Genomic DNA, 11,964 nt, shown 5'->3' with positions numbered 1-11,964 from the left:
TGCTGACGACCCGGAGCAGAAGTTTTAATTAAATCCGTTATAAAAAATTTTGCGCCTTGTTCTGAAAAACTGATATTTTCTAACTTTATAAGTGAGAGAGTTTGCACTCGGTGTGCAGTGCAGATAGCTAGGAGAACAACTAGCTTCTTCGTTATTTTTTCTAGTGATAATTCGGCATTAGGGTGCCATCGTGAAACAAAATTCAGAACCAATTGCGGGTCCCAAGTACCGGAGTACTCATTCGATGTAAAGCTGTTGCCTAAGAGTAACGACAACGCGGAACGGTGGCTATTTAAACTACTATAGGAACATCCATTAGAGAACTGTGTACTTAAAAAAGATAGCACTGATGTATGTGAAGGCGCAAATAAATTAATGTCTTGCTCTGAGCAATATTGCCACCAAAGCTTTAGTGTAACATTATACTGCTTCATAGTGCTGTCAGCTAGCGAAGCGAGCATTAAGGTGATTGCCTCTGGGGGGGAACCTCGCTGAGCGAAGGCTTGCCGCAGAGCTTCGCAGCCGCCAGGGTAAGGTTGGAGCTGAGCGGGTGTTGATCTCTGAAAAGAGATTGAAGTGGGTATTTTTGACAATCAAAATAAATGATGTCTGAGCAAATTAACTTCTTCAACAAAGGAAACCAAGGCTGCGAAGGCCAGTTGGGAAACACGAAAACGCCAGATGCTTGGTCATCAATCACTTTTCTCAGGCATTTTAAAATCAGAGAAAAAGGCGGGAACGCGTAGAAGTAAAAGCTTTGCCAGTTTGTAGTAAAAGCATCCACAGCCATCGCATCGGGATCCGGTCTCCAAGACATAAAATTTACACATTTGGCGTTGGTGCGCGAAGCGAACAAATCAATTTCAAATTCGCCAAAATGTTCTTGAATAATTTGGAAAGCTTTTTGTGACAAAGACCACTCAGTGTCCGGGTTAATAATTCTAGAATCACTGTCTGCAACATTATCTTTCGTATTTACGTAAGAAGCAAAAATCCATATGTTACGCTCCTCGCACCATTGCCAAATTAGTCGGGATAGTTCATTTAGATGAGGGAACTGAATTCCCCCCATCCGGTTCACGTAGCTGATGGCTGTGGTGTTATCCACACGTAACAATATTGTACAGTCTTTTTCTTGGCTAAAGAAGGTTTTTAGCCCTAGAAAAATTGCGAATAATTCTAGGTAATTTATGTGTCTATTACGTTCTGAAATGGTCCACATCCCATTAGCATGTTGGTTAGTATTTGTACAAACGGCTCCCCATCCGGTTTGAGACGCGTCTGTGTAAATCTCAAATTGAAAATGAGTGTGTCTCATATGGTTGTAGGTAGAATATATATTATTACTCCACCAGTTAAGATCTCGAAGTATTTCGTCCGATAATTTTATTTTTGCGTTATAATTATTGTTGTGTTCCAATAATAAAAGAAATTTTTGTCTCTCTAAAATTTTTGTGTACAGCCACCCATACTTAGCGGCTGGACACGCGGATGTTAATACTCCGATTAATTGGGCAAAATCACGGATGGTGCAATTTGGTAAGGTAGAAAACTTTTTTACTAGCTGTGCTATATTGTTACGTTTGGCATGTGGCAAACTCATTGTCATGTCCTTGGTATTAAATTCAAATCCTAAAAATTTGCAAGTAGATTGGGGTATCAAACAGCTCTTTTGGTAGTTCACAATAAAACCTAAACATTGTAACAACTTTAGGGTTTCGTTAATATTGTTAAGACACTCTGTATAAGTATCACCGATTAATAAAATGTCATCTAAGTAGATTGTTGATCTAAAACCTCGGTTTCTTAGAAAGGATATCACCTCTTTCATTACTTTTGTGAACACTCTAGGTGCTAAAGACAAACCGTACGGCATAGCAGTGAATTCGTATGTAATGACTGAATTTAAATCACATTCGAATTCGAATCTGAGGTATTTACGGTCCGCGCTATCGATAGGTAAAAGAAGATATGCCTCTTTTAAATCAATAGTGGCAAGGTATCCATTATCAGGAATTAATTTTGCTGCCGTACGGTAGTCTTCCATCTTAAAGTGAGGGGGTGATATGAATTTATTTAGCGGTTTTAAGTTTAATATAAATCTCTTGCCCCCGTTTGGTTTTGGAGTCAAAAAAGTTTTAGATAAAAACTGATCATTTCTCGGTTTACATGGCGTTATAGCCCCTAACGCTAACAATTTTTCAATAGCATGTTTCATGTCTCGTCTTTCGTCTATTGAAAAACTGTTACGTGGCACTACTGTTTGTCTTACATTGTCGCAGAAGGGGATGGAAAATCCATTTTTAATCCAATCGAGAACGACCGGGTTTTCTGTAATTTTTAGCCAACAATTATAAAAGTATTTTATACGACCGGCGTGTACCTGTGTTACTGCTGCGCTGGCGCACGAGGTTTGCTCTGTTGAGCGTTCTTTGTGTTGTTGGTTTGATTGTTCCGGCGCATCTGCGGTGCTGGAGGATGGCGTCGGTTCCCTCCCCGCCCCCCTCTGTTCGACTGGAAGCGAGGAGATTGCCAGTTTCCCTGGTAGGACGGACGAGCGCCAGCTTGCTGAGGATACGTCACTGGAGCTTTTTGGGTTGGTCCTTTCTTTATTTGAAGCCCTTGCTTCTCTATTGCTTTCGCAGCTTTGATGTTCTCACCCAGTTTTTCACCAAACAGAGTACTATCTCTTTCAGCGTCGTTAATCACGTTGAGACAGGTTTTGTCTAGACTTGGTGTGATTAATTTTATGCGGTTTTGTGTATACATGAAGTGCAAATCCGACAATAAACGACAACTATTACTCAGGTGCTTGATCGCCTGAACTTTGTCCCCATTCAATAGTAATAGGTCTAGTGCTCTATTACACGCTGTTATTCCCAAGCCTAGCTGCTGCTGCTGAGCCAAGAGTGAACTCTTGTCTCGGTTTCGGACCATGTCTGGAAGAGCTGCTGCGATTTCTGCATTTAGTTTTGGGGCTTGCAGGAGGCGACAATTGTCTGGTACAGCGTATTCTTTGAGCAGTTTGTCCTTGGCTTCCTTTGGAACGCCTTTCTTTAGAATTGGTAGCCATAACTTGGCTTGGCTGTCTAAGATTTTTTCGCCATATTCAGGAGAATCGGATTCCGTTTCACCCAGAGCTGAGAGCAATTCAGGATCTAACGAAGGCTCTTCTAGGTTTGGCGGGTCGGCAGAAATGTTTTCTGCTGACTTCGCTTCGGTTGGACAATCGTTTAATAGGTTCTGTACCAATTCGTCATTTGGTATCGAAATATCGTTGTCCTGAGGTTCTTGTATATTAATACATGCCTCGGACGGCGATTCTAGGTAGCCTAAAACAATATAAAACTATATTTAAAATGTGGGTAGAAATATTTTATTTTATGAAAATGTGTTTAGTTATAAGTAGTAACTACTCAACAAATATTGCATTGCATCGTTGAAAATTCGCGATTCACCCCGATGTATATGCCTATATAATATAAATCTATAATATAATTGTGTAGTCATTAACTCGCAGTTAATTCCTACTGGCCGATATAAAAATATGTAGGTCACGGCGCCGTCATGGCGGGCGTGTAAAATAGTATCATTGTTGAAGACTCGCAGTCAACCCCAATGTACCTTGTATTGTATTTATTGACTCGCAGTCAATCCATACTAGTCGGTCTATTTATGGAAAATTTTTACTTTCACTTTTATTCACTTGAGAAAATGAAAGTTTTACTTACATTGATTTTCGTCTTCATCGTCAGATTCAATAATCCGGCGGCGGTAAGTCTTTTTATTTTCTTGTAACTTCCTTATTTTCTTCCGATAACGCTCGATCTTTTCTTCCTTACTGCGTTTCGGCATATTGGACGGAACGTGTACTCGTTGCCTCGCACAAAAAAAGAATGAGCTAGCGATCGGAGCGCGCGGGCGCCGCGGTGGGGAAAAAAGTCGTTACACAGATAATATTTGAATTCTCTAAAAGTTGTTGCCAGCACCTAAAAGGGACTACCTGGTTAATTATATCTGAAGAATGAAGCGACGAAATATAATAGGGTTTGTTTAGATGAAATTGATAACCTACCTTCTTAGTCTAGTAAGTTTGACTTTCGATTCCAAAGTCAATTATCAGGTTGGACATACAGATTGAATATCACTTGAATAATTTACAATCAAATCATTTGCATCATACCCACTGTTAAAAACGATGGTGGACTGTATTATAGAGAGGCCTGCCGGTGGTGATTGTGGTATGCCACTAGAATCAAGGAAACTCCAAAAAAGGGGCCAAAACAGTAGGTCAATGTTAAAAACGATGGTGGACTGTATTATAGAGAGGCCTGCCGGTGGTGATTGTGGTATGCCACTAGAATCAAGGAAACTCCAAAAAAGGGGCCAAAACAGTAGGTATATTGCAGCTTTGCAGCTCAAAACATTAACACGAGAGTGTACAAAAGGCAACTTCAAAAATCCAAAAAACAATATTAAAAAAAAGTAAAAAACCATAAACAATTATCAAAAAGGATTGCTGGCCAAACTGCCAGCAACATCCTCCACCCCCCTGGCAGAGCCGATTTAGTCAGGAGGGGGACTGGATGGTAGTTTGACCAGCTTGGTGACTGGTCGCCGCAGAATTCCGCCGGGAGTGGTGACCTCTGTGACGCGGATTATTCCGTCCTTGCCGGGGTGGACCGCAGATATTCTGCCTCGAGGCCATGTTCCCCGCGGGAGATTACCGTCCGCGATAAGGACGAGGTCACCAACTCGGAAATTCTGCGACGAAGAACCTTTGGGCGACCTTCTAGGAGCGATTAGAGGAAGGTACTCTTTGACCCAACGCTGCCAAAATAGTTCAGCGAGGCGTTGAGACTTCTTCCAATCACTCCTACTGAGCAGGTCCCCGGCATCAGTCTTGATGGGATGATACGGTGACGATGAACCGATGAGAAAATGAAACGGCGTTAGTGATTCGGGAGCGTGAGGTTCGCTGGACGCGTGGGTAAGCGGTCTGCTGTTCACCAGTGCTTCTGCTTCATGAAGAGCGGTGCATAGAAGCTCGTCTTTGGGCACTTGCTCTGCCAGCATGGCTTTCAGCGCCGTCTTCACTGTTCGAACCATCCGTTCCCACGCTCCCCCCATATTAGGAGCTGAAGGGGGTATGAACTGCCAGGAAATATGTTGGTTAGCACATTCGTCTCCGAAACACTGCTGGTAGCTTGCAAGAAGTAGATTATTAGCCCCAACGAAGGCAGTCCCATTATCTGACAATATCTTGCATGGGGTACCTCTTCGAGCGACAAATCGTCGCAGGCACATGACTGCAGCGTCCGCTGAGAGGCTGTGTACAATCTCCAGATGAATGGCTCGGGTAGTAAGACACGTGAAAAGGGCAACGTATCTTTTTTCTCGTCGTCTTCCCACTGCGACTATCATCGGCCCCATGTAGTCTAGTCCCACAAATGTAAATGGGCGCCGATGATGAGCCAGACGCTCCGGCGGCAAGTCTCCCATCGGTGGTGGAACCGGACTCGCGCGACGAATTGTGCAGATAGTACAACGCAGAGCTATGGAGCGGATTGTGTTTCGCAGTCGCAAAATCCAGTAACGTTGGCGTATCTCGTTCACCACAAGTTCATTCAGTCCGTGAGCAGCTTTTTTATGATAGTGTGTTACAAGGAGGCGAGCGGTGTGGTGACGACCATCCAATATTATCGGTCTCTTAGTGAACGAGGGCATATCAGGCGTGGCAGAGACTCTTCCGTTCATTCGGAGTAGGCCTTCAGAATCGAGCGTGGGAGTCAAACGAAGAAGACGGCTGCTTCTGTTGACTGCTTGACGTCGGCGAATCGACCTCAATTCTTCTGAGAAGGACTCTTCTTGACATTGACGAATGATGTGAACCTCTGCCGTGTATAAATCCTCGTCGCTGAGCAATGGTAGAGACGATAATGAATGCGCTGGATGACTATTATGAGCGCGCGAGGATGAAGAGAAACGTGTAGCCAAATTATGTGACCCCAATTTTGAATTTATGCGATTGCGGAGGATTTTGATATACTGATGCGCGCGGGCGGTTGCACGCACCATCCGCAACCAACTGCTAAATCGCGAAGGGTCCGCCGCCAATGTAAACGAAATAGGCGTTGGCGTGTGAGAATTTTGATCGTCTAAGGCATGAATGTGTATGTACTCTGCCTTAAACTCCCGTCCGAAATCATTCTGAGTTAAACTAACGGGTGGCAAAGTCTCCGAGGGCCAAGTTTCTTGACTCTTAAGGAGGAAACTAGGACCGTTAACCCATCGAGAGGAGACTGCAGAACTCATTCGAGTAGCTTCGTCCGCGACGTTTAAACTAGTCGGAACCCACCGCCATTCACAGACCTCAGTGATTTCGGATATTTCTCCTACACGGTTGGCAACAAAGGGTTTTAATGAGCGGGCTTCAGCTCTTAGCCAACCAAGAACGTTCATTGAATCTATCCAAAATACACGCCTACATGGAGTTACATCGTGCTCCGCCAGTATAGTGGGCGCGAGGCGTGCGGCCAGCAGAGCACCCTGCAGCTCCAGACACGGCATCGAGACTGGCCTGAGTGGAGTGACCCGTGACTTCGCTGCAATGAAGGATAATTTGACTTTACCGTTTGAATCCAAAATACGCCAGTACGCGACACTCGCGTAAGCTAACTCGCTGGCATCAGCAAAGACGTGTAGCTCCAGCTCAGATTGGTCTAAGTCCGCGTTGCAATGAGACGCATAGCAACGTGGAATGTTCATATTTTCCACTAACGCGATACTGTCTAACCATGAACCCCATTCTTTTTGTTGGTCCATCGGTAAGGGTTCATCCCAAGATACTCCTGTTCGCCAACATTTTTGAAGGAGTATCCTGCTATGAACTGTCAGTGGCGAAAGAATTCCTAATGGGTCGTACAAGGACATGGCGCAAGATAAAACGGATCTTTTTGTTAATTTAGGCAATTCAGATTGCTGCGTTTTTGTTGGGCGAAATTGTAACGCATCTTGAGCTGTGTCCCAGATTAATCCTAATACACGGCAAGTTGAGGTAGCAGGAGCGAGGGGAACCACAGATGTAGGTGTCGTGGCGCAGAGCTCTGGTGGTAACAATTGAAGAGCTTCACTATTATTAGATACCCATCCCCTCATCTCAAATTCTGCTAGACTGTGCAATTCGACAATATCAGCGACAAGGCGAGCTGCGCGTTTGACGTCGTTGACACTAATGACGCAGTCATCCATGTATGTGTTTCTGATAGTGTCAGCGGCGTCAGGAAACCGAGACTCATGTTCCTGTGCATTTTTGCGCAAAATGTAAATGGCAGTGCAAGGACTGGAAGTGGCACCAAAAATCATAGAGGTCATTTTATATTCCTTGACGGGACCTCCACAGTCCGCATCTCTCCATAAAAACCGTTGCATGTCCTGGTCCCGTTCTATTATCTTCACCTGTGGAAACATTTCCTTTATGTCTCCTATCATTGCTATACGTCCTTCACGCCAACGAAATAGAATTCCTAGAAGGGAAGGCAATAGATCGGGCCCGGGCAATAATAACGAGTTGAGGCTGACTCCATCTGTTCGAGCAGCTGCATCGTGTACCACGCGGATTTTCTTTTTTTGTGGATGGAAAACCGCAAAATGAGGGAGGTACCAGAACCTACAATTATTCTTTACAAGTGACTGGTACGTATCATCGCACTCTTTAGCATAACCTTTGTCAATAATATCGGTAATAAATTTAGAATACGCAATTTTCAAATCTTTGTCTTTAGCCATTTTACGCTCTAAAGTATTGAAACGAGAACGAGCTAGAGCATAACTATCAGGGATATGCGGGTTATCCTCTCGCCAGAGCAAACCGACTTTAAACCTACCGCTTGGTAACCTTTCAGCAGTCTTGTCGAGAGTTTGTAATGCACGCTCGTGTAAAGGTCCGCACGATGTGGAACGTTTAGTAATTCCTAAAGCTTCTAATTTAAATTGTTCCTTGACCAAATTATCTAGTTCCGCTAAGTCGATATTTTCCACATTGGTTTTATTTATAAAATCAAATCCTTTAACATTCCTACTATTCTTAGAAAGACCATGAAGTACCCAGCCTAGCCTGGTACGAGTGGCTACTGGTTGTGAACGCAAGCCTGACCTTAACTCTTGTGGTACTGTCAAAAACCAATCCGAGGCGCCAATAAGAACTTTAGGCTTGGCATCTTCATATGTGAGATCAGAAACAATGTCACTCAGGTGTGAGTATTGAATGTCTTGAACCGAAACCGTTTGCCTAGACAGATCTATATTAGAAATAGTTCGAGCATTATTTATTGTATAAAATTCATTACTGTATTTTCCTCTTATTTTAAATGAAACGTACTGTATATCTTGCTCACAAACCATACCTCCTACGCCTTGTATACGTATGCGTCCATCTCTGCCCTGGGTACCTATTTGACGCGCGATGGTGGAATCTATTAAGCTCGCTGTAGATCCATCGTCCAGTAACGCGAAGGTTTCAACATCACCTTGGGGTCCCCTTACTACAACAGGAATCACCTTTAGTAAAACTTTCCGTGAGGGATGTGAAGGGGCTAATGAACACGAAAGGGCAGTATCATTAGACAACGGATGCTCAACAGGACTAGATGGTTGAACTATCGGTTGGATATTGCTGTCATTAGTCTCCTGTTCGACGAAAACGCAGGTGGACATGTTGGGCACAGACGGTTGACAAAAGGTAGGTGCAGCAGAATTTTTAGAAAAACTGGTTGACGTACGATGTAACAGTTGATGATGATTGAGTCTACATTGATTTATGCCACACATTTTTCCTTTGGAACATGAACGCCATTGATGTTTCTTTTGAGATAAGCATTTATAACAAATTTTATTATCACGAAGAAATTGTACTCTTTGGTCAACATCGATAGACTTAAAACCTCCACAGTCTATGATACTATGAGATTTATGACAAAAGAGACAAGTGTCAGTTACGTCTGTCACATGGACGTGACACTTCCTGTCATGTGTATTGTTTTGAAAATTCATTTTATTTACAGGAAAATTTTGTTGAGGAATTAAACCAAAACGTGTGTGATTCCTGGATTCGAAACGAAGAAAATCAGATAATAACTCCAGTTTGGATTTCTTACCTGTGTGTTCAGCGGCATAGCGTGTCCACAGCATACGCATCAACGGTGTTAACTTTATTAAAATTGTGTTGTAAAGTTCCGGTGAATGCAAATACTCCAACTGATCTAAATGTTTCAAAACTGAAATTAAATTGTGTACACGACATGAAATGGTGTTTAAATCTTTGAGATCTGTTTGTAGTCTAGGTAATGAGCGAATTTGTGCAAGCTCTTCTAAAACTATGAGTTCTGGCCGTCCAAAATTATCTTCTAGAGCCTGTATGACCTCTTCAGGGTCTCTAGAAGTCAGTAAGAGGGCGGACACAGATAGAGCTGCATCTCCGCGCAAGGAAGATCGAATCCGTGCTAAATTTTCGGTGAGAGAGCATGACTGACTGGTATGATAGTATGACTGTTTGAAAGCTATCCAGTCAGCTGGTTTTCCACTAAAAATAGGTAGTTGAGATGGTCTAGGTTTGTTGGTTAAGGAAGTGATGGCACGAGCTAGCTCTCTAATGTCATTAGATTGATGATGACAAGAAGGAGAAACTAGATGTGGTTCTACATGTTTTGACGTCAACTGACTATGATTAGGTAGTAAGCCTTCTGAACCTTTGGGTACCGTGTTGACAGCATCAAAAGGACCTGGACTGTCCTCTGCACTTGAAGCGGCGGGATTCTGCGGCTGTGCAGCGGCTGATACGATATCCGAGAAATGGTCAGGCAAACTGTGAACCCAAGAGTTGACGGAATTATTGCGTGTACTAGACTCGATGGCAGCGAGTTGAGCTGCCAGAAGTTTGTCTTGAGCTACCCTCTTTGCCTTAGCTAACTGCTCCTCAATTTCAAGCATAGCCTTAGCGTGAAGAGCTTCGGCCTGTAAGCGAGCTTTAACTGTGCTGGATGTAGATTTAGACCTATTAGAGTGAGTACCTCCAGCATTTGAGGTGGAGATATCGACGCTTGGAGTGGCTCCAAGCGAACCTCCACCTGCTTGAGGCACCGTGACACTAGGATCTACACATACCTGTGAGGCTTGGGGCTCTGTAGGGTTACCTGATTGGTTCTTTACCTTGCTTCTAGTGAGCATGGTACCTTCACCTCTCCTATCGGAGGACCAATGTTAAAAACGATGATTGGAAGAAGCAATTTATGGAAAAACTCCAAAGGGGCAAAAAGCAGTATTGCTCAAGACATTAACACGAGAGTGTACAAAAGGCAACTTCAAAAATCCAAAAAACAATATTAAAAAAAAGTAAAAAACCATAAACAATTATCAAAAAGGATTGCTGGCCAAACTGCCAGCAACACCCACTGTCCGAAAAAAGCTCAAAAATAGAGTATTCAGATATGGAGCTGATGTTTATACATATTATGTACCAAGTATAAGTAGGTAGTGCCTTAAAAGGTTAAATTAAAAAGTGATTTAGTTATCTAAAATAGCCAGTTCAGTTTTTTATCAGGTCATATATGAAAAAAGAGGAGTCTCAAATGTCACGGCCTGTGGGCGAGACGCGTGGTGCCAAAATATCGGGTAAGGCCAGCGGAGGTCACGTTCCTTCATGTCCTGAAGACTTAGCTATATTCTAATCCAACGCCATAAGGTCCATTATAGCACTGCAAAAAGTTTTTTACTTTTTTGTCTACAACCGTGAAAGCAGGATGTAAGGGTTTTATCAAAATAAGAAATAAAATAGTTATTTATTAACCAGCCTCCTTTGAAAGTACAATACTTGTCGAACGATGTGCTTACGTCCGTAAGCTCAGAAATAAAAGCTCGCAACGACGACTTGCGGACGTATGACGCTTTTCACAAATAATTTTATATACTGCTGTGTCTTATTTTAGATGAATCCGTATTTATCTATAGTCAAAATGCTTTTTACAGAAAATAATAGCAAAAATAATTCCGAGCTTTTTTATATCCTACATTTTTAACGTGGCAGTACTGGTAGTGGCAAACATACTTCATAATCACTTACGTTGATTCTTCACTCCTACATCATCAGCTCATGATCTCAATATTGCACGCAGACATAATTTAATCTATAAATCAGTTTAAAAAACAAATTACACTGACCACCAAAATAAAGCACACTTAATTAAACGGAAACGGGTAAAGTTATTTGGCTCAATTATTTCGCACACAACAGGAAATAACCAATGATAGTCATCTATCTGTCATCACCATTCTGACGAAAATAACAATCTGGTCTGAAGTTAGAGATGGACGAAAATATTTTTCCCGGAACTTGACCCCAGGTATGGTGGCAAATATGTACAAAACGAGAACATAAAATACCACTAAAATCTCGAGTAAGGTCGTTGGAAAGGTCGCATTCCGCTGCACGGTCATAATGCTCTTTTTTATCTCCAAACATTGCCCCCCAAAATAACCGGGCCCAGGTTTTTATGGATATCCAAATTCTTGAGAAATGCACGAGCCTGAGATGCAACAGTAGCGGACACCGACACTTACTCAAGTAGGGTAAGCCTGGAATTACCCTTCACCAGCATACTATCGTGGTATACCTCGTAGGGTCACACATTTCCTTATAAGAGTATGTGACTATGAATAGACGTGCTCTATCAAGATGAGGTGTCTATCATTTGCCATCAGATGTTATGGAGCATAATAGGTCTTCTTCTTCTTCTTCTTTTCAGCCAAATGACGTTCACTGCTGGACAAAGGCCTCCCCCAAGGTTTTCCACAATGAACGGTCCTGCGCTGCCCGCATCCAGGTTCTTCCAGCGACCTTTACCAGATCGTCGGTCCACCTAGTAGGAGGCCTGCCCACGCTACGTCTTCCATAATAGGTCAAACGCATAT

At 42.8% G+C, this 11,964-nt stretch overlaps 2 protein-coding genes across 2 annotated transcripts; both read right to left on the bottom strand.

Annotated features, from left to right (window-relative positions):
• Nucleotides 1-396: 396 nt before the first annotated feature.
• Nucleotides 397-3,874, bottom strand: LOC135087999 (uncharacterized). The gene is made up of 3 exons (XM_063982881.1): nt 3,732-3,874; nt 2,384-3,332; nt 397-560 (listed from the first exon to the last, which is right to left on the bottom strand). The coding sequence occupies exons 1-2, from the start codon at nt 3,853-3,855 to the stop codon at nt 2,389-2,391; spliced, it is 1,068 nt and encodes a 355-aa protein (XP_063838951.1). The 5' UTR covers nt 3,856-3,874; the 3' UTR covers nt 397-560; nt 2,384-2,388.
• A 692-nt stretch (nt 3,875-4,566) lies between these two features.
• Nucleotides 4,567-10,224, bottom strand: LOC135077224 (uncharacterized). The gene is made up of 4 exons (XM_063971768.1): nt 9,747-10,224; nt 9,156-9,275; nt 8,406-8,543; nt 4,567-8,300 (listed from the first exon to the last, which is right to left on the bottom strand). The coding sequence occupies exons 1-4, from the start codon at nt 10,222-10,224 to the stop codon at nt 4,567-4,569; spliced, it is 4,470 nt and encodes a 1,489-aa protein (XP_063827838.1).
• Nucleotides 10,225-11,964: the final 1,740 nt, after the last annotated feature.

This window comes from Ostrinia nubilalis, chromosome 1, assembly GCF_963855985.1.
Source record: "Ostrinia nubilalis chromosome 1, ilOstNubi1.1, whole genome shotgun sequence".
Taxonomy (NCBI): Eukaryota; Metazoa; Arthropoda; class Insecta; order Lepidoptera; family Crambidae; genus Ostrinia; species Ostrinia nubilalis.
Note: the sequence above shows the minus strand (reverse complement) of the source record. Positions and strands in the feature narration are given on the sequence as shown.

Bases quoted from the DNA above. Each gene is read 5' to 3' on its own strand.
- LOC135087999 (XM_063982881.1), bottom strand. From the start codon at position 3,855: ATGCCGAAACGCAGTAAGGAAGAAAAGATCGAGCGTTATCGGAAGAAA. The intron at 3,333-3,731 runs GTAAGTAAAACT...ATATTGTTTTAG, and splicing joins CGATGAAGACGAAAATCAAT to GCTACCTAGAATCGCCGTCC.
- LOC135077224 (XM_063971768.1), bottom strand. From the start codon at position 10,224: ATGCTCACTAGAAGCAAGGTAAAGAACCAATCAGGTAACCCTACAGAG. The intron at 9,276-9,746 runs GTTCAGAAGGCT...ATTTAATTTCAG, and splicing joins TGTCAACACGGTACCCAAAG to TTTTGAAACATTTAGATCAG. The intron at 8,301-8,405 runs GTATGGTTTGTG...TTTCTAATATAG, and splicing joins ACGTATACAAGGCGTAGGAG to ATCTGTCTAGGCAAACGGTT.